Raw genomic sequence first — 23,500 nt, forward strand, 5'->3', positions numbered from 1 at the left:
AATACCTTTTATCTGGAAAGCTGTCAGCCAGCAAATTTGTTACATATAGCCACTAAAACTTGGCTAGCAACTCTTTAGGGAAATTTAAAGGCATAAATCATGCTTTCCCCTGAAGTGAGAAAACTAGAAATGGAGGCAAATATTGAGAGAGAGAGAGAGAGAGAGACAGAGAGAGAGAGACAGAGAGAGACACAGAGAGAGACAGAGAGAGAGAGAGAGAGAGAGAGAGAGAGAGACACATAGAGACAGACAGACAGAGACAGAGACAGAGACAAAGACAGAGACAGAGACAGAGACAGAAAGAATGAGCCAGAATGGCAGTAAACAATTTGTTACATAAAGTCTGGTCAGATCTCTGTTATATTCTGAACCCACAAAAGGGATCCTAAACACTAGACAAGGCTATAGACTGGAATAATTTTCAGTTAATGTAAGCAACAGCTTATGTAGAATTTGAAGCTTGAGTTTGGCAAAATTAACCTTCCAAATAAAAGGCTAACATCATGTAAATTTAATTCTAAAAGAATAGGAAAGCTGGGTGGTGTGGCGCACGCCTTTAATCCCAGCATTGGAAGGCAGAGCCAGGCAGATCTCTGAGTTCGAGGCCAGACTGGTCTACAGAGCGAGATCCAGGACAAGCACCAAAACTACACAGAGAAATCCTGTCACACACACACACACACACACACACACACACACACACACACACACACACAAATAGGAGAAAATATACAGAGAAATTTTTATGGACAAAAATGTCCCCAATTATATTAAAATCATACATACATTCAACAGATTTAAGAATTTACCAATAAATGAAGATAAATGAAGTAGAAGAAATTTAAATTCTCTGGGGGAATTAACTCTGTAGATAATGTGTTTATGCCACAAGCATGAGGATCTGACTTCAATCCCCAGCACCCATGTGCAAAACCAAGTGTGCACCTGTAATCCTAGCCAGGATTGGGTGGGAGTGGAGTCATGAGAATCACCTAGACACACTGGCCGACCACGTTGGCCAAGCAGCTAGTTTCAGGTGTTAAGTGAGAGACTGAGTTTCCAAAAATGGGGAATGTGGATCCTGAATAGTAACGACACCTAAGACGGAGCTCTTGTCTCCATGTGTATGCTTACATATGTGCACGTGCACAGACATATTTACACATGTGTTTATGAAAACGTGTTATGTGTCTTGAACAAAACCATCCTCTGAGCAGAATAACCTCCATTTTCATAAGACCAGCTGAATTTCCTTTCCAAAGACCATCACAACTGGGCCTGTTGATTGTTGATATTGATAGGAAGGAATAAGGAGAGTTAAGGGAATGTGACATGGGACTCCAGACACCACACAGAACCAGTTGTATGCAATTCTGCCCTTGTTACCTATGACCTGAGAATCTCAGGAGAAGTCTAGAGCATGTAGACTGGGGAGGACTAGGAAATGGGGCTCTATCTACACAACCATGGTAGCACCATCACCCACGGTGAGTTTAGAATTTCCAGACAATTGCTTTGTGGTTACCCACACTCTAGCTTATAATGTCTCATCTATGGTTCATAAGCCTCCAGCGGGAAAGTGCTGTGATGGAACTTTAGTCTATCACTGAAACCATAGGATATGGGAGGGACTGTTACTTAGTTTCCCTGAGGCAAAATATTAAGACAGTATGAAAAACTATACCTAGCAATATTATAATCAAATAGTTGTTGACCCATCAAACTTAAAAGAAACATATTCAAAGTAGAGAGAAAAGGAGCCTTTGTGTGCAAAGAGCAGTGATATGAATCTGTTGACTTCCCTGAAATCCAGCGTTATATAATATGCTGAAGGAGCTGATTAAGAGGGATGGGTGGAGCTGCCTCCTGCCTTTTTGTAAACAGAGAAAAAGTATTTTATTTGTTGCCTTTGAGCTGTCCAGGTTCTTCCACAGGAAAACAGATTGGCTTTCATTACATTGTCCTACATCTAAAGAAAAAAGAGTGGCCACATATTTACAGTGACCTGTTTAATAAGAATTGTCTCTGAGGTCAAAATTAATTAAACTGGATGTTAAAACTACAATGCTTATGTAAACATTCAACCTTGCCATTTCTTCCCTGTTTTTAACCTATGGGACTGAAAATAAAATAAAAGTAAATTTATTAACAGAAACACAAACATATGAAGCAAAACTTAGGCAAAGATCATTGGAGAGTATTTTTTAACAATATAATTAGAAAACAAATATATGTGCGCACACATATATGTGTTTGTAATAATACACACAATTTAAAAATTGTCTTAGCAGTCAGGCTAAAGTGAGCTGGTCAATAAGAACTCTATGTTAACTAATACATAGAACACAGTATACCCCCACATTATATATTTTGTCATGAATAAGTGACACTTTCTAACCATTGACTATAAACAGAACCATTAAGTTGAATTCCCAAAACACTCTAAGTACTGAAATTATTTTTATTATAAGCTTATCAAAATAATAACTAGTGCTTCTATATTTGAAAACTAAGCATTGTAACTTTAAAGTACAAAATAATAAAAATAATTGAATCAAAATAATGAAAACCTTATATATCAAAATATAGAAAATATATGTCATCTGAAGACAACTATGTATTGACATCAGATACCATGCATTTCTCTAGCTAAAGAGTCATCATCTAAGCTACCCCATTCATGAATCAACACCCAGTGGCTACAGGATTGTGTTTCAAGCATCCTCTGTTGTAAGAACAGAATATTAATAAGGGCATTAAGTGCAAATATCAAGAGGTTCAATTACATACTTGTACTACCATTTTTCATTTACAATCCTTAAAGGCCAGTGTTTCTTCAACGTTTGCTGCTAACTGTATAGTTTTAGCCTTTGGTTTGACAAAGGACTGTGGAGTGCTATCCATTGGCCATGCCTACTAGTACTTCACTTAATCAAAATTTTCATTTTCTAACTCAAAAAAGGAGCAAAAAATTTACCTGATTCTAGAATTAAGTAGAATTGCTAAAAATAATTTCTGTAATTGAAATAAAATTACAATTCTATATTCCCATAATTTTTAGAAGTATTTTATAAACATATCTCTACTTAAGGTCCATTCCATTACAACTGACATATATCTTAAATCAAAGAAAATGTACTTGGATTATTTGGAACTCAATTTCTAGGTGTAAAAGGCACTCCCACTTTTTTTGAAACTTTTATTATCAATTGAATCACTACTCACTCATCAGAAGTGTTTTAAAGTACCACTATTTTTAAATAAGAATTTTCTACTTTAGTTTATGATCTCATTTCAAGACTTCTCAAGTTTTTAGGTTAAGTGGTTATTTGCTTAGTAGTCATTCTATTTCTAAATTTTATACTTAATCTTCTCAGAAGGCACCACAGCTAGGCTTTGAATTCCAAACTTTTACTACATCTCTTTTTTTTTTTTTCCTTTTTAATGTTTATTTTTATTTCTCCCTCTCCCTCTGTGCCCACGGAGGCCAGAAGAGGGTGTCAGAACACCGCCCGCCCCCCCCCCCGAGACTCCCCGGAGCTGGAGTCAACGTCAGACACTACCAATCTGACAAAGATGCTGGGAATTGAACCGGCTCCACTGGAAAGTCAGCATAAGCTCTTAACTACTGAGACATCTCTTCAGTCCGTAAGATTTTCTTCAGTGCTTCTTTGGAGGTTGTGGCAGGAGAGAGCTGCTGCTCATATAATCTTGATCAAAGACTTCTTCTCTACCAGGGAACATTTTCCTCTTGGACCAAGATCACAGCTTCAGCAGGGACATGCATGGAGCTTCAAGGGAGGAAGAGAACGCTTGCCTAGCCAGCCACATCAATCAAACCAACCCTGGCGATCAGAGGGGTTACAGATGTGGTAGCCAGACTGCCTGCACATTCTGAGAGAGTTTCTTAATGTCAGTCACCATGTACTCAATCAGGTTAAACATGTTTTTAAGTTTTTTTTTAATGTAAAAGTTACCTTAATTGAAATCATTAGTATAAGTAAAATATACTTTCCAAAAAAGAAAAGTACACCTATGTTCTTTTAGCTTTATTAGTTGTCTTCAATTGGCAACTAGCCACTTGATCATTAACAGGTAATAGTGACTTGTCCACAGAATAGAATTCTACTTATCGATAAAAATAATGATGTGTTCTTATAGGCAACAATAATGAATCTAAAACCAATTACTCAATATGGAAATAACTAGAAAAAGAGCAAATACTTTGATTCCCTTCAAGTAAAATCCTAAAAGCTACAAGTAAAATTAAACCATTATGAATGAAAGCAAGTCACCAGATACCTAAAACTCAGTGGAAAACAGATTATACAAGAGAAGAGAAATTCTACATGGAAACGTTATTGAGATCCTGATGGCCTTATGGATTTATAACCTGGTCAACGCATAGACCATAAAACGTACACATAAACACACACATTATATATCAGTGTGTTAATTTTGCATAACTGAAGTAATGATTTACGCTGGCTCAGTTTCAAAAGGTTTCAGCCTGTCCCACTGGGGAAGCTAGGGGTGGGGTGGGGTGCAGCATACTACATCTCTTATACTGTTGCTACATGACCACAAATGCGCTGTCCAGTAGCCAAGCAAGAGGCTTAGTCATCCCTTATGTCCTACGTAATCCATGTGTTTCCTGAGCATGTAATTTGCATGCAGTGTGATCACATAATCTATGTGCACATGTCGCGTAGCTACATAAACCCATGTGTGCATGTGCGGGGGAATCCACAAAAAGCAGTTCACAGACTCCTCCCCCCTCTTCTTCTTCTTCTCCTTCTGCACATGTCTTCCAAATAGGCCTAAGCACATTCTCTTCTGTCGCCTTCCCCTAATAAACTCTTATAGTGGGTTTTGTCATAGCTCATGGCTTTTCTCAAATGGGTAAACAGCGCCACTTAATGAGTAACATTGCACCACATAAAACTAACAGACAGTTATTCTAATGAATGAAACTGCAAAATAATGTGAATTTTCTATTTTCAGAAACCATTGTTGTTGATATTTGACTTGTTTCTCAGAAATATGAATGTGTGAATGTTTTTTCCTGTGCATAAAACATTAGGAAAATATAACTCATATACATATGAATATGAACATTAGATTGACTATCTTCAAATTACTAGTATTTAATCACATTGACATAATCACATCTATTTAATATAGTTCAGGATAACAGATCCTATTTTGTTCTAAATAAAAATAAAATTATTTTATAATCACTTAATAAAAATTGTCCTATGAATTTTTTGGGGGTTTTGTTTTTTTTCGAGACAGGGTTTCTCTGTGTAGTTTTGGTGCCTATCCTGGATCTCGCTCTGTAGACCAGGCTGGCCCTGAACTCACAGAGATCCTCCTGTCTCTGCCTCCCAAGTGCTGGGATTAAAGGTGTGGGCCACCGCCGCCCAGCATCCTATGAATTTTTTTAACCCTAGACATTTTACAAGCTTTGATATCTAAATGGTGCTATAATACATACCTTGTTACATGCCTCTCAATCTTTTTCTATATGGCATAAGATCTTTAAATGTAAATTCCATGCCCAAAGCAACCTGTGATGCTAGTACAGAGGAAGTATAAAATATCAGTCACCTTGCTCTCATCAAAAATATACACATTTCCAAAGAAATAAACAATGATTTGCCTTTTGTTATATCCACAAAAAGTGTTTTTTTTTTTCTGTTACATTATGAACTAAAACACAATACTGAGGTCACTTTAACTTAATTTTATATACCAGATTTATAGTGTTTATATTTATTGGACTATGGCATCCTTTTAACAAATTAATGCTCTTAATTCTTTGAGAATTTTTTTGTTATTTTATATTATTTATATTAAGAAATATTTTATTCATTTATTTTGATCATATTCAACCCCCTCCTTCTCCCAGATCCTTACCCACCACCCTACAGACTCAATTTCATACAAGCTCACACACACATTGTTTCTGTCTCTCCCTCTCTCCCACCCTCTCTCTCCCTTTTCCCCTCTTTCCCTCCCTCCATCTTTCTCTCCCCAATGAGTCCAGTTTGTCTTGCCCTACTACTCCTGGGGATGGAACCTACCTTGGAGTGCAGTCTACATACCAGGTCTCACACTATTAAAGAAAGCAGCAAACCTCAGCTAAAGGTGGGACTTCATGCCCATGTCCCTGCCTCTGTGCTTTTTTATTTAAAAAAAAAAAAAATAGTTGCTCTTGCTGTAGTCTAGACAGTAGCTATTTCTATTCTACCTTACTGCCTCTAAAACAAAAGAAATGTAGCTTTAATCTACCCTTTACTTTAGTATAAGTTGGTTTGTTTTGAAGAAAACTTGTGAGTTTGGAAAAATAGGACTGTGATGTTTGGTTTGGAATTACAAACCCACTACTGTGGCGACAACTCATCTTTTCATATTTTTATCTTTTAAAGCAGAATCACCAGCAACCAATTCATCCCCACATTTTTCCCTGTACAATTTGACAGCAGAGACACCTTAAAAGTTAATTCTACATCAGATCAAAACAATTATTTGTACAGGACAGAGAAGGGAACGCCTGAAATAAAATCACCTTGAGAGGGGAGTCTGGGCTGTTAATTCAGGTTCAATAGAAGTGCCTAATAGTTTTCTGAAGAGAAAAGAGAGAGTTGATTTCCATACAATATGTAACTCATGTAGATACGCATCCCAGGTTAAGTGTCAATGGCCCAATGGACTGTGCTTCTGAAGAAACAAAGAAAAACTAAGCTAAGAAAGTGAATTTTGATATACTGGCCTTTTATGTATGGCCCAACAGTATGACCTACTTAGAAATTGTATCAGTGTGATGCTAGATTCTGTTTTGTAGTACAAGTCATCTTTAGTGACACTTGGTAGCAGGGAAAAATTATCAAAATTCTGGTTATGAAATGTTATGGCTCTTCATTTTATATTTTATAAGTAGTCCAGAAAGCTGAGAGCTTTGATTAAATCACAGAATATTAGTGTTTCTTTGCTTTCTATTTCTAGTTTTCCCTATTGATTTCAAAGTGAGAATATACTGTAAGAAGAAGTAACTTCCAGCTTAAGATACGCTTTTTTAAAGGGGTCCAGTGATCCCCAAGTCCATGAAGCTTACTTTTATTTTATTTTTGAACCAAGTCTTATTATGTAGACCTAAATAGTCTGAAATTCAGTATGTAGACCAGGACGGTCACAGAGATCTACCTGCCTCTGCCAATTGAGTGCTGACATTAGTCATTGCTACTTCTATACCAATCACAAATTCAGTCTCTACTTTTACCTCCTTCTAGATAAATTTTATTCAGATATATAACTACATAACTAGCCCCACTTCCTGACAGAGCTAATCTAGACAGAGATCATATCTTCTAAATCCATGGTACTGCAAAAGGAATCGATACCTCTATTATTCTGACGAAGAACATTGACAAAAAGGTTTGAAAGGTACAAAATACAACCCAATAGCACCTTATAAAATAGTAAAAATATTTAAAATCTAAAGTTAGTGCAATATCAAATAAATAAAACAGAAGACAAGGATAATAGTTAATTATCGGATAGACATATAACACATAAATTCTAATTAAGAAGTAAGGTTTAGATACTCAATATTAAAGATGTGTTTTTAAAAGGTAGTTTTTGAGATGAATGAAGAAAGGCAGCAACAAAAGCACTTTGAACAAATTAGGCAAGTAAATTTGAAAAATCAAGAAAATAGATTCTTAAAAATAAATTTTTTCCAAATATAGTAAATCAGAAATGCAGGAGCTAAATAAAAAAACCCCAGAAGTACAAATAACATTTACATGGTGTTATATTTCCATATAAAAAGTAAAATATCCATGTCATTTTATAGATGAGTCTGAGCTGATATGTGAATATTAGATTATTTCAATTTATATTCTTTTAGAAAACATAAATGTAGACCATCCCCAATTTACTTTATGTGACAAGTACGTTGTTGATTTGAAAAGTATACAGGTTAATTACTATTATAAGTATTTATGCAAATATCTTAATAACTATGACAATACAGCAACAAATACAATAAATCATTCTCAGGCTGGTTTTATTATAGAGACTAAGGTAGGTCTAATCTTAAAGAAAAAGTATTTTCAGTTATTACAGCAAATTAACAGATAAACAACAAAAATTATGACTAGATAAGGAAAGGCAAAAATATTCAATAAAGATTATCTTGCGGGAATGGGGGGTGGGCTGGGGAGAAGGTGAGGGGGCGGGAGGGGGGAGAACAAGGGAATCCGTGGCTGATATGTAGAACTGAATTGTATTGCAAAATAAAAACAAATAAATAAATAAATAAACAAGCAAATAAATAAACAAGCAAATAAATAAATAAATAAATAAATAAATAAATAAATAAATAAAAGATCATCTTGAACTCATAGTAAAGTCAAATTACAGACTAGGAATAGTAAACAACATCACATCTTAATAAGGAACACCTGTGAAATACGCTTAGAATGGATTATAACCAATTGTGAAACGCAAGAAGCTGTCCAGGAGCATCTACCTTTACAAGAAGCCATAAAAATGAAGCATATTAAAATGTTTTAAAATTCAAAAGAAGAAAATGTTATTCTCACTAAACATACATGGCTAACCATATGTTTCAAAAGAATTTAGGATTACCAAATTATTAAGAATATTTCACTAGATCCCTGACAGAATATAAACAACAAAAATCAACTGAATTGAATTTTTTTTTTAATTTTAGCACAATTAGGAGTACATAATTAAAAATACATAGCATCCACTATAACAACAGTATGTGGACTGTAATAATTTAAATTCTGTCAAAAGACTGACAAGTAGTAAAAGGAAATACATGTAATGTATATGAATAAGGACTAATTTAGTATAAATTTCCATATTACCAAAAGTAATGTAATGAACTTATTACTAAGATGCATTATTTTTAAATATCTTGTTTTATAGAACTTTGAAAACTTAATGCTAAAGTGAATGCCAAATAAATGCTTAAAAAGAAGCAAAACAATGAGAAAGGAGAAAATAATATATTCTAGTTCATCAGATTATAAAGCTATCAGTAAATGTAGTAATTAATACAGTATGGTATCATCATTGGTTTAACCCAATGATGATACACTTATCACATTAACCAAGAAAGGTTTAGCAATTTGTGTATATGCAATCGTTGTGTAAATATACATGAATACATATACAGACATACACACATACAATTTTCACATAATTTTAAACTGTTGAAGTTCATGGATACTTAGAAAATGGAGAAATTAAAGTAAATATAAAATAGTTTTCAACGTAGACAATCACAATAATATATTTAAAAATGAAAGCATGAACATAAATTTAACATTGACATTATATAGGTTATACTTTTGACATAGAATAAATTTGAGATACTGAATCCAGTGTACCTGAATTCAGAGAGTTCTATGCTTAATATACCACAAAAGTAAATAAAAAATGTTATGAAAAATCTCAAAAGTCAAGTGACAGATACTGAAGGCAAACTTTGAACAAGCTATCTCTTGAAGTTTGAATATGTGAAATTATATATCAAAAATAAACATATTAACCATGCAATTGTGATTTTGCATGCTTGTGAAGCTCAATAATATATTAAATTATAAAATGTATTGTCCTTGATCTACATACCTTAATTCTGTATGTTTAATTAATCTGAAAATATTTAAGTATTTTATCATCGGAAAAAGTTATATTATACATGGGCTTGCCTTCTTTTGAGCACATGAATCAATTATAAACACTCCTTTTCTTTCTTTCTCTTCTTTAGAGAATTCTAGATGATTAATAAAACAGCATATTTTTCTACTAATTTTCACCCTTTAAAATATGTTCCTATAGACTTTAAGGAAGTCATAGCTAGAAAAGTTTGACTAGAAAATGGGCTTAAGTAAATTATATAAATAAATTTTAATATAATTTTTCCTCTTCAAATTAAAAAAGATAAAGGAAATATTGAAGCAAAACTGGTGAAAACTTACTCTACCCATCATAAAGAGAGAAACCTTGTACCTACAGGTTAATGAAGCTTTGTGAGGTTTGTAATGTATACTGTAGCTAGAGTTTTCCTTCCTAGCACACAGTCACGACAAATCTCTGTCACCCACCAGTCCCACAGCTGCTCAGACCCAACCAAGTAAACAGAGACTTATATTGCTTACAAACTGTATGGCCGTGGCAGGATTCTTGCTAACTGTTCTTATAGCTTAAATTAATCCATTTCCATAAATCTATACCTTGCCACGTGGCTTGTGGCTTACCAGTACTTTACATCTTCACATGATGCTTGTCATGGCAGCGGCTGGCAGTGTCTCCTCCCACCTTCCTGTTCTCTCAGTTCTCCTCTCTGTTAGTCCTGCCTATACTTCCTGCCTGGCCACTGGCCAATTAGTGTTTTATTTATTGACCAATCAGAGCACTTGACATACAGACCATCCCACAGCAGTATACACAAACATATTTGTTTTTATTGTGTTCAACAATGAGATATTTTAAATAGTTGTATAGTTGTTTTGAAACTGAAAGTAATAACTGCAAGTGTATGCACATTTCAGTTTGTTTTGACAAATCTAGAGATTTATGCACTTAAACCAATTGTAATTCTGTTGCATTCTAGAAACCAATATATTGGTGAAATTATTAAGGCCACTCCACTAGTTAAAGGAGATTTAGTTAATGGCGTAACTTACAAATTAAGAAACAGGTAGGTCGCGGGGTCTGGGGAAGGTGTATCACAGTCCAGCGGTGTTCTCTGGAGCTCTACTTGGCCCACCTCCACCATCCAGGGTCCCGGAACAGGGAGTGAGCGCTGGCCCATCCAGATCTCGGGTCTCCAGGTGCCTCCCCTGGCCCTGCCTTGTAGGCGTGACAGTTGCCAAAGTCTCAATGGGGGTTGGAACTTCCAGATCAAAGCTGGAATGGCTACCCACTACACCAATAAATTATGGAATCTGAAAATTTGGAACATTTGAAATTTAACATCAGGATTAACACACCTGAATTAAGACATCACATCCCAAAAGAGGCAGAGAGATACAGAACTAGTTTAAGTATTAAATAAGAAAGCAACTGTAAAGTAACAAGTGCTCAGATTATAGCATTTTTTCGAGTTTTATCCACTCTACTGTTTCAATTGGTTTTAAAATAGTTTATATTATAATGTGAACATAATAAGAATAAATGCTTCCTGCCTTCTTCCTTCCCTGTCTTCCATAAATTCTTTCCTTCCCTCATTTTCATTTTTTCACTTTTCCTTTTTATCATTGTGCACAAGACAAAGAATAAAAAATGTAAAACCTTTTTTTTGTATTAAAAAAATCATTCATATATATTGGGTCAACTTTTAGTCACGGAATTGAAAGAACCATATACTTGAAATTAGTATAGGCTCTCTTAAGGGAGGATATTTGAAAATACTGATTGCATGGTCAGCTCCAAGGATGCAAGGTCGATGGTACAGTTTTCACATTATATTCCCTGGTCTTAGATTTAATGCTGGGTATTATTGCTATCTGGAGGCACTTGTGGTTGTGAGAGTATTACGGAAAGGAGAGGAAAATGAATTAAGATTCCTCTCTGCTGCTACTATTAGAAAGTTCATGCTCTCCTCAACCTGTCCTCTCTCAGCATTTTTCTTCATCAAGAATCCCTTGATATTAAATGTTTGAGCTATTATTACAATTACATATTAAATTAGTTGGGCAGGGGTGTTAAATAAGTACCAATGGTTTTATTCAAATGAATGAAATATAAACTCTGGCATTGGAAAAACTGCCTACGTCAGTATTTGAATAAAACACTTAGCAGTTTTAATATAAGCAAATCATTTGACATGAATTTCAAATTTATATATAATATACATACCACATAGAATTATAAGAGTTGTATATATGTTATATATGAAAACTCAATGATTTTGTATTTATATGCCAAGTCATAATAAGTTGAAAGGTCTTCACTGTGACTGTCCTTTGGTGTACCAATTAGAGTGCCTCAAGTAACATGCAAGAGAATTTTTCTTAGTTATTATTTCTGAATGAAAACTTACCATGGGATGGTGGCTGGGTATAGAGCACACATGAGCATCACAGACATATCCTTATTATTTAAGACTATAGACAGTGTCTTAGAATAAATTTAGCAGAGCAGGAGGGCTGCCCATCACTGAAGTGGGGGATTCTGAGTCTATTAGGTGAGCTTGTAGAAATGGGTATTAATATTAAACATGCCTGTATTCTCCAACTTGTGCTCATGGATCCAAAGACTTAAAGAGTTGCATGACAAAATTATTCCAAATTGCCTTTAGTTATTCATTTTTAGAGCAATTGGGCAGTCCTATTTATGATCTTTAGTTTGTTTTCTTTCCTGCGTGACTGGAAAAATGAATGAAACACCAAAAAATAAAAAACATGAAATTCCTATGTCTACAGACCTCATTAAATCTACTTTGAAAATGGAATAAACTAAGAACATTACTTACATTATATACAACATAAACACACATAATTGTATAGAAAAATAACAAGGCTAAGAATGTTACAAATCTACAAAATTGCCTGTCATCAAAATTTAAGTCATTTAGATCTTGCCAATTATTTAGATTTTTTTCCTGCAAAAACAATGTAAAATAAATAGAAACACTAGACAATTTAGCCAAAATAAATTAACAAGAAATGGTTCAATATTCAATGTCCTGGAATATTTTAGAATATTAAGCATCTTTACATCTGGGTGATATTTTCTTCTACATTTTTTCTTCATCATTGAAAGCTCTCCTAGTTACAATCAAAGATTGTATGTAAAACTGCAGTATATTACTCCAAATTAAATGATGGGCTTCATACATTAATCATAATGTTCATACATTATGATGCAGAAAATTTTCTGATCAATGATATCAATTGAAAGTTCAGTCAATGAGATTATAACATGACATAATTCAGAATATTTAAGGTGAGCTAGTATGTGAGGGACAAGAAAATGGTTCTTTGAAGATATTTGCAGAGGGTAGCTTGACAGGTCCTGACATCTGTCAAAACTTGATAAAAAATTGGTTTATTCTTAGGAGACAGTTAATTCTTATGCTTGTTTAAAGAAACTAAGTGTGTTATTATGTGTAATTGAGGCCTAATATGTACATGTCATTGTGTCATTTTGATAAAAATTATACATTTAAGCATATTCATAGACTTAACATCCAGTTTTTTCTAAAAAAATTGAACTCTAAATGACGTTTAGTTTAGGATGGGTTATTTTCTATTCATCTAGATCAAATCTGTACTTGTTAGAAATGTTTGAACACTGCATTCCTAATGTTTCCCTACTTTGTCAGTTGATAGTCTAATTTCTCAATAATTCCAAATTATTTTTAATGAGTTGTACCAAGTAAGCTTAAGTTTGAGGACACGGATAAAGGTGTGGCTTTTACGACAGGACATTTTAAAAGGCTCTTATTCTTCATAAGCAATGAAAAATGATAATCTTATTTGAAAGTTGGTAATAAGTTTAGAGGGTATTAAAAACTAAGATGTACCAGAGGTGTCACTCACCTTAAGTACTCAAATTGTAAGGCAGCAGGGCTTAGGTATGAGCATTTGCAGGCAAATTCAGTGGTCCCCTTTTCCATACACAATACTCCTCTGAGGGTATCTGCAAAGTCTTCTTCAGATTTTCATTATGGAAATAACTAAGAAAATGGCTGATGTCTCATATTTCCTCTGAGGTGAGAAAGTTTAGCTCTGAATTGCTCTATGGAGCTGAAAGCTATGCTCCACTGTGACTTATCAATAAAACATTCCCATATCGTTTCTTAAAATTACTCCACTTTATTTTCTAAATATTTTCTTCTTTCCCCTTTCCTCCACATAATCTATTGACCACCTTCTGTACATGGGTGCCTTTGTGTACAATATTAAAAAAAAAAAAGGCAGAAGTAGCTCTCATTGTCTTCTCTGTGCCTGTATCCATTCTAATTCTTACTTTAGTATGATGTAGTGCTCTTTCAACCCAGAGCTTTCCTACTAAGATAATATTCTAAAAATTGAAAGCAATGAGACTCTGACCAATAATGGAAATAGTGTTATCATCCATGTAGCAATTTTATGTTTGCTGACAAACCTGAGATAGAGTAATCCTCCCTCAAAATAAAAATGTAGATTTGAGTCTTCAATCTATATTAATTTCTATTCATTTTAACATGAGAGGAAAATTATGAGTCCTATGGGGGAAGACCAAATGTGGGGGACATGTAACAGTCTCCACTCATGCCATAATAGAAGAAAAGAAATGAGAGCTGTTAGATTCAGCTGGAATGTAACATATCCACAGCTTTATCACTCTAAAAATTATATCATTTAGATAGAATAACAAACTATTGAGGGAACCACTTTTATTTAAGTCAGGGTGGCAGACTACAAATGTTAGAGAACTTGTGGAGACTGTAGTTGAAACATCAGGAAGAAGATTGCAATCTGCATAGATTCTCATCTAATCCCATTGCAATCTGCATAGATTCTCATCTAATCCCAATGCTGCCTGATAATGTTCACCCAACACATTGTAATTACTCTACTGGCTTTTAATAGCACAGCATTTTTGATTTCTGAAACTACTAAGTAAAATGAACCACATTTTATGTTCACTACATTTATAAGATGCAGATGGTAAAGGGAACAGATGCCCCTGACATCATCTCTCAATTGGCTTCAATTTATGCAGACACTGGCAGCCTGTAAATTCACTCAGAGGATACAGGATAAGCCAGGCAGCTTTCTAATTCTGTTTCCAGCCCCAATCCATGCCACCACCACCCCACCCCACCCCCACCCGAAACAACAACAACAAACTCACCACTGGCAGCAAACTGCTGCTCCTTTCTTTGAGTCATAGAATGGTAATGACACAAAACTAAATTTGATTATAAATCTGTGTCAGTCATTTAATCAGCAGAAGAGGCTGTTGGGACTTCCAAAGCTAGGAGTTTTGTAGTTACTAACTAATGCCTGTTTTGTTGACAGTGACAGAAAAGCTAGATAGGGTGGGAATACTGTGATGGTGAACAGCCATATCTCCAGGGAGGCAAATGAGCTTTTGAAAAGAGCAGCATTTCCAAAAAAATTCACTGAATTTCAGCATCCACTGTTCAGTCTTATTTCTTGAGAGAAAACAAAAGCCTTTATTCTATATTTTCATCTATATTTTCTAAAAATTCTAATAGAAACTTTCGTTTCCCCAGTGATTTCAGTGAACACTATACAAAATAAAAGAAATTCAATTTTTTTTTATTTCATTTTTCCTTTGTGCAGGCTAAGTAATTGAAGACCTTTTCAAAAGATAAGGAACCTTTTGTAGTCTATCTTAAGAGCAAGAGATGACTGGGTAAAGCAGCAACTGCAAGGCCTTTTGTAGTGTTTGAGGTCCCAGGATAGATTAGCACAGTTACCAAAGAAGGCAAGTTAAAAGTACATTAAAATCTTCCCATCTTCCCAGACCCCCATAATATATACCTCTGTAGAACAAACATTTTAGCAGAAACAAATTCACAAACCAAGGCAAGGAAAGCAGCAACATAAAAATAAATCCTGCTAGGCCAAATATGATGCCTATTTTTTAAAGTATTTTCCTGTGCAAATAACAGACTGAACACACACACTCTCTCCACACATACACAAGTGTACAAGAATAAACAAAGTTATCTAGTTAATATCCACAAAGTAGGTTGGGACTCATTAGTGCAAATTTTTGCTGACCTGCAGCATTTAGTCCATAAACTTTGGATATCCTAGACGATCCATCAGTGTCCAGCAGATATTTTCAATTAGTTTAATTTCATCTCTAGGCAAGTTTTGTTTCCAAATATTAGTATTAGATGGTGATATTTCCCCCTCATAAGGAAGATAAAAAAGGTTCGTGGAAGTGGCAAACAGTATTTGGTTTAAACTAGCAGGAGACAAAGGAATTCCAAGGAAAGCAAAAATACTTTCAGTAGTCTTTTGAGGAAAATGAACAATATCTTCAAACTTGACCAGCTGGTAGCTGGTAGGCAGCAAATCTGTATTTATTCTCAAAGCAGCTGCAGTGTTGGCTAGCCACAAATGAGATAGTAAGGAGACAGTATTTGATTGGGATGTTTCTAATTCTTTCTTCAGTGATTCATACTCAAAAGCATAGCCTGAATTTAAGTTACATTTACTTTTACCTTCCTCTATTTTAAACAATTTTGCTAAATGCTCTGGTACATTTTTCAAAGAATAAAGACTTGGTTTACTACCATATAGCATTGAATAGATCCAGGCTCGAGGGTCTCTTACTATGTACAATGCCCGCATCGAAGTTCCTAAAACTTCCTGAAAAAAATGAAGCTTCAATGTCCAGCTACCACTACTTAAACTAAGCACAGGACGAGCACTTGGGTAATAAACTAGATGTCTTCTCAAAGCCCTAATATATTCAGCATCTCTATCAAAAGCTCCTTTCATTCTACTTCTTTGCTCTTGCAAAGACTCTCTCCTTTTCAATTTTCGTTTTTTGTCCTTATTAGCTGCAAAATATTGGACCAGTTTATTCCTACTGGTTTCGTGTAGATGAATGTTTTGCAAGTGCAGTTTTGTGTTGTGGACCAAAGACAGCAGCCACCCTCGAAGAAGACGGAAATGCCCAGTATGGATATCTGAAACTTTCCATTCACAAGCATCTACAAATGAGTCAATTTCAAGTTCAGTTTCGGGAATATCAATGTAGGCTGTAGGGATTCTGATGTAGAGAAAATCACTACTGTTGAAAAAAAGCTGTTTGAGAATTTCAGCTCCTGAACCAGGGAGTGAGGTAATAACAACATCAGGCAGATCTATATGCTTCCCTTCAGAAATTATGGTCTTCTCATTTGCCTTGGTTTCAGTCCTTGTCCATTTTGCACAAATGGGCTGAGTGCAAGTGCTCCACACATCCAGAAGCTCAATAAACCACAAGGCAATAACAAGCATTAACACACAGCGCATTAGCTTTCTAAAAGAAAGGTAGAACCACCACTGAAGAGTTAAAATAACCAAACTAATACACAAAATGAATCCAATTGCTATATTAAATTTAAACCCAAAAGGGAAAATAACTCTATCATATCTTACAGGGTTTACTATTGCTTGAGTCCCCAAACCAAATCGGGTTATTTGACCTTGATTAGCCACACTGGCAAAACCACCAAATCCCAGGTAATCGAATCTACTCTTCAGGTTTTGATAGTCAGTTACAACAGAAACACTATGTTCAGTATTATTGACATTTAGAGAAATCTGAAGTCCAGAAGTGGAACTGTCAATAAATCTGCAGCTGGAAACATTGATATATGGACCATAAAATACATAAGCAATTCTTGTGATTGTGGATTCCATATGAAATGTAACATTAACAAACTGAGTCCACCTTTTCTTAAATTCAGCAGCTTGTTCTGCTTCCTGTATATTAGCCACAGGAGTGTTGCCATGATGGTCAAACCAAAACATTTTATAGTGTGCATCCCACACATCCATCATGGCACCATTATACCTATTCATAAACCTGTATGGGATGTATTTAAAATCAATATCCAAATTATGAAAGAAGGCACTGACCAAATTTATTGGGGAAGTTTCCTGCCTTTCAATGTGGTCAACAACAAGTAGAGTTTGAGAATTTAAGAGAAGTAAAGCACGATAGACACTTTTTAGTCTCATTGCTGAAGAATAAGCAGACACTGCTTCCCCACTCACAAACATCATTTCTCCATGTTGTGAAGCAGTAATAACTTCCCCAGCTGCATCACCAACCTCTTCACCAGTCCACTTGAGCCACTGTGCACATTCTCCCAGTTGACCTTCCCAGGGCTTATTACACTGGCTTGATGGTGATGGGGCAAACACCAATACATTGTTAAGGTGGCTCAACTTTGGTCCATAAAGAGCCTCAGTAACAAATACTTGCCCATTGGGAGCAAAAGTAAATGAATTTTGATCTGGATGTTCATGACCTGGGTTAAAGCTTCTCCATCCATCAATCCAGGAATAAGGCTGAAAGTGAACTATGTCATACACAGCTCGTCCTCCCAGTTTCCCAGATTTAAAAGACACAAAGGTATTGGTCTGTGTATTTGGCAGTCCAGCCCCATAAGTCACAACACCCCAGTTAGGAAATGTGTGCATTTTAGCTGTGCCAAAGTCAACAGGAGGCTGTGGGGTGAGCTTTGGATCATACCAGATGTATTCAGTATGAAGAGTACTCCACCTTTGGGAAGTGGAAGGAACCATTGGTCCATCCTTAGGTCGATGTTTTCTAATTTGCTGAGCTAACCAATTTCCAGCTCCATTTCTTAAAATGAACTTATCCAAGAAAACTAGCTGGCTCTCTGGACCATAAAACCAATTATAATTGGAATCCGCTATGCCTACAGTCCTTTGATAGCCTGGCAAAAGTGTAGCATAATAAAACCAAAAGTGCATTTTTAACCAGTTATTATCCAAGTTGTTGATGTTAAAATGGCGTTGTGCCAAGAAAACATACTGTGTAACTGATTTTGAGGTATAGCTTCCATAGGCCACACCTTCATCCAAAGAGCCATCTACAATATGATTCAAGAGAAACATAGTCTTTTCCATAACATCAACAACATCTTGTTTCCATATGTTTGTTTTAGATCCTTTATCTACTCCAGCAACCAAGGCCCCTATGAGTAATGCTATCATATTTGTAGCTTGGTGGTTATGAAGAAGTTGTTTGCCCCATGATCGAATCTTCGAATATTCATACATTTCCTCAGTAACTATCCGTATTTTTTCTAGGTATTTTTGTTTTCGCTGATTACTTAACAGATTATACAAAAAGTCAAAGGCAGTGGCAAAGCCTGTTAAAGAATGACCAACTGGAACTTCATCCCCTGGTGCATTCTCAACTAGCCAGTCTTTATAGCTAACCATCCTGTCCATGTATTCCAAGACAAATTCAAAGGCAACTTTGTCTTCTGGACATAATAAACAATACAGTGCTAAAGGAGGAAGATTATTACCATATATTTCATTCCACTTGGCAGCAAAATCAGCATGCTTGGGTGGAGGTAGGTAGTATGTTGGATTAGACAGCATAATTGTCACTGCACTTTTGATAGCTCTAAAAAGATGTAAATGGCTTGTACGAGATTTTTGTCTCATTGTTTGTATATCCCCAGAATCAAAATACAAATTTGGATGAAGTTTTTGGTTGGGCTTGAAATCTTGTACTTTATGATTCTTAAATTGTTGTATATCATCTGTGAAAACTGCCCATCCAGAGTAATTGCTCACAGATTCTTCACAAGTAGAAAAACTAAACACCATCAATATTAAAAATAGGAAATGTCCTGTAAACATTAACGCCATGATCCATCAGGAAGATCTTTTCCTTAGGCATACATGTTAAACAGTGTTTAATGTGTTTCTCATCTTGTTATTATAACATATTAAAGTTCTAGATAAATTAGACCTTATACCTCACAGGCTGTGAAATCCAGATGACATTCAGTTCATCCAAAGCAAGGAAGGTTGCTATGAAAGGAAAACTTACATCACATCTCTGTGTCCCCGGCAAAGTTTGGCTTCCAATAAAATAAAACTTCAAGAAATATGAATGCCTCCAATGTCTCCATAATGTACAGAAAACAGCAGTGTAGTCAGAAAATACTATGAATCCAGTATTTATTTCCTTTATGTAAATCTAATTAACATATAAAATCAGAGAAGAAGAGAGAAAAAAAATCCCAAAATTCAAATAAAGTCATTTGTAGAATGTAGCACAAGAAACCATCCTTCATGATTAGCTCACCACATATTCATGGTGTTTCTGTTTGTTCCCAAAAAGAAAAGATAAAGTACTGTCATTCTCAGAGTGACCAAACTTCATTATTGTTTCTCTCAGAGTCTTATGCACTGTGGTTTGTGAATTGTTTCTTCTTCCATTTCAGGGAGGAAAAAATTCTAAACAAGTGTTCAAACTCCTACATGGTTGATAAACATGATCGAAATTTCTGCCTTCACTTCAAACATCTTTTTAATGTATTTCCAAATCTTCCTTTTATCAATTTTATCTGCACCTCTAGAGGAATCTAAGCTCTTCAATCTCTAAGTGCTTTTCTTCAAATCATAACCACCAACTGGGAAAGAAAATTTCCCTTTCAGCAACACTGAAGATTGTTTTCTGTTCCTTTTTCACGTCACTCCTCTCTGGGTGGAAAAAAAAAAAAACAGAGCAAATTTCAAAGGCTACAGGTATCCCGAGAGTGGAGATTAACTAATTATTTAAATAGTTTGAGTCATTTAATAAAAATGTGAGAATCAGTTAACACCTGACATTATTTGCAATTTAACTTTTCTAATGTTCCCCCCCCCATATTTTCATACTCATTTGGATCCTAGTTAATATTAGCAGAGAAGAAGCAACTACAAGACATACTTCATATCTCAATGTGTTAGCTTTAGCTATTTAAACATGTTTCTATTCACATGTCATCATCATGAAAATGAATAAAATATTCTCGTTATTTTGGTTATGAAAGGTAAAAGTCAAAATGATCCTTTCAAATTATGGTTCAAAGTTTAGCTTTTAATGAATCAGAAAATCGCTTACAAGAAAAGTCATTTTTCTGAAGACAAATTACGACTGACAGGGCAGGAGGCTGAGAAAAGGAAACGTTGACTCAGTTGCTCACCTGTAGCTGCCGGCAACATCCTCACCACGAGCCACCAGAGGGCGATCAGACTCAGGTTTAAGGAACAGGCCTCTCCTTAGCCCGTCTTGGTTTTGGAAGAACCTCACTAAGTTTCGGTCTTAGACAAGTCTCCTTTCTGTAGGAAACAAACACTTCTAGTAGTCTCCTGACCTTCCTCGCCTGTTGCATATTTTAATTCGTGTCTTTAGAGCGCATCGCCCTTCTGCTCAGCTCCCCATTTTCTGATCTGTGACTGCGAAGTGGGGACTAGAGACATCTAGATGGCCAAGCCGGCTTACCTCAAGCCTGCGACACGGTCTTCAAGCTGAGCTGGGCCCCAACACAGGCGAAGGTAGGGAGCTCAAGAAATTGCTGTTGTCGGGAGGCGGGCCTGCAGAGACCAAGAGATGCGCAGGCGACGCGGGACTGCACAGGCAGCTGCCCGGCGGGGTCTCCAATGCGCACCTGGTCTCCCCAGCTCCGGGGTCTCCTCGGCGCGGGGTCCTCAGCTCCAGGGTCTCCTCAGTTCCGGGGTCTCCTCAGCTCCGGGGTCTCCACAGCTCTGGGGTCTCCACAGCTCCGGGGTCTCCACAGCTCCGGTGTCTCCTCAGTTCCGGGGTCTCCTCAGTTATGGGGTCTCCTCAGCGCAGGGTCCACAGCTCCGGGGTCTCCTCAGTTCCGGGGTCTCCTCAGCTCCGGGGTCTCCTCAGCGCGGGGTGCACAGCTCCGGGGTCTCCTCAGCGCGGGGTCTCCTCAGTTCCGGGGTCTCCTCAGCTCCGGGGTCTCCTCAGAGCGGGGTCTCCTCAGCGCGGAGTCCACAGCTCCCGGGTCTCCTCGGCCGGGTTCTCCCAAGCGCCACAGCCCCCGGGCGCGGAGTCTCCTCAGGGCCAGGTCTCCACACCCGGACACGCCCGCCCTGAGGAACGCTGGTCGCTCGCTGGGGCGGCTCCGGTGGCAGCAGACAACCCGCTGGCGGCGGGCGCTCAGAGGCGCGGTGTTCAGCTGCGCGCCGCGGCCCAAGGCCCGGATGTCGCCAGGGCTCGCGCTCCACCGAGCTAGCTGCGGTGGCTCGGCCCGCGGAGGGCGAGAAAAGGCGAGCAGGGCCGGAGGGCGGGGGCGGGGCCTGATCAAGGAGGCGTGTCCGGGGCGGGGCGTGTCTGGGGCGGAGTCTTGGGGGAGGGAGAGCCGCGCGTCGCCGGGCCTGCGAGCCAGGGCGGGGTGCTACAGAGACTGGTGAGGCCCAGCCGAAGGCCTGAGCGCTGTGTGCGCTGCGCCAGGAGGCGGGCGGTGGCTCAGGGGACCCCGCGCTGCAGGAGCTCCTTAGGAAGGAGACTCCGAGTGTGAGTCTGGTCGCCTTGGCAGCCGCTCTAGGAGCAACTCGACTAGATTTGGTGGAAGTTTAGAAGCCCCTTTATTGAAGATCTGTCTGGGCTTACTTATGTTCTGACTTTCTGGTTATCGGACAAAGACAACTGGCAGAAAGGAGTTGTAATTACAAATAATCAGAGACACTCTTGGGGGATGGGATGGGTGACAACAGCGGAAAGACTAGAGTGATCAGTTACCCTTAAGAGCTGAGAAAGGTTTGGATAAGCACTTCTTTGGGACCCTGAGGCACACTGGCTGAGATTGCTGTCATAGAAAAACAAAACCAAAATATCCAGATAAATATACTGGGAGCAACTTCAACAGCAAAATGAACTCGTCAGCTCTACTGATTGAAAGCTTCTGCTCGAGTGTAAATAGGAACAACTATGGGGCAACACGCATGAAGGAATCTGATGAAAGAAGTAGGAATCAGCAGTCAGTAAAAGCCCATATATACTGCCATACTACCACCACATATGTGTGTGTAATTTGAAGCTTGGAAATTCAATTGCAAAACAGGTTGGGCTATGGTTTCTGTTGTACTCACTTGAGCATTTTCCACAGAGTTTAGATTACACTTGGACGTAGGCCAACGGACAGTCTGGCCAATAACTTGGCCATAATAATACAAGGAGTTGTCAAGCTTCATAGATGAAAATTTCATTCCTAGTTGGGGATTAGTTACACTCCAGTTTCCTTCTAACCCTTATTATTGACTAAAATGCACATCTGTATTCATGGGGGAGGTGGGGGAGGAAGCAAGGTGCTTGAATAACATCCTGGTAAGAAGCAAAGATAATTTTACCAGCAGAGTTAATTTGAGAGCCTGTAATTACAAACAAAACACACTTACTTTTGTCCCAGTTGGAACTCTGTCCCAGTCCAATAGCCAAAGTAAGTTTTGCTTTGGCCCTTCAGTAATTGTATGTATTCTGTGGCTTCCTCAGTGTCTACTACCCAATCACCCCCAGGTAGTGGCTGCAATTTTTTTTTTTTTTCTGAATGGATTTTTCTTATCCTGGTCAGAGTTCATATCTTTAAATTCCTTATCAGTTTTCTAGACCAAACTATTTCAACAGAACGATATTCATTTTTCTTGTGTGGGTTTCTAAATTGTTCTATGGATTACTGTCTCACTTGGTTCACTACTCTGCTCTACATGAGAATCTACCTGGCCATGGATAGCTAGTACTTTTGTAACAGCTGGGTTTAAAATGAGTTGATCTTTTAACAGTTTAGCTTGAATGAACTTATCACCTTTACTAAAAGTTGATCTAAAACAAAGGTCTTCCTTACAGACAACTTCTCACAAACAGCTGGATTGTCTTCATGGTGCCAGATTGCAGAACACTCACTGCCCTGTCTTCCTTATGTGAAAGTAGGGAGTTCTGA

At 37.2% G+C, this 23,500-nt stretch overlaps 1 protein-coding gene and 1 long non-coding RNA gene across 2 annotated transcripts; both read right to left on the reverse strand.

Annotated features, from left to right (window-relative positions):
- Positions 1–14,866: 14,866 nt before the first annotated feature.
- On the reverse strand, positions 14,867–19,863 carry Dsel (dermatan sulfate epimerase like). The gene has a single exon (XM_059280871.1). It carries the CDS (start codon positions 19,413–19,415, stop codon positions 15,792–15,794), a length of 3,624 nt encoding a protein of 1,207 aa, XP_059136854.1. The 5' UTR covers positions 19,416–19,863; the 3' UTR covers positions 14,867–15,791.
- Positions 19,864–19,882: 19 nt separating this feature from the next.
- LOC131925512 (uncharacterized) lies at positions 19,883–21,405 on the reverse strand. The gene is made up of 3 exons (XR_009383271.1): positions 21,040–21,405; positions 20,741–20,876; positions 19,883–20,255 (listed from the first exon to the last, which is right to left on the reverse strand). It is a non-coding gene; the product is annotated as an uncharacterized LOC131925512 (long non-coding RNA).
- Positions 21,406–23,500: the final 2,095 nt, after the last annotated feature.

This window comes from Peromyscus eremicus, chromosome 15, assembly GCF_949786415.1.
Source record: "Peromyscus eremicus chromosome 15, PerEre_H2_v1, whole genome shotgun sequence".
In the NCBI taxonomy this organism is placed as follows: Eukaryota; Metazoa; Chordata; class Mammalia; order Rodentia; family Cricetidae; genus Peromyscus; species Peromyscus eremicus.

Coding starts and splice junctions, on each gene's coding strand:
- Dsel (XM_059280871.1), bottom strand. CDS start 19,415: ATGGCGTTAATGTTTACAGGACATTTCCTATTTTTAATATTGATGGTG.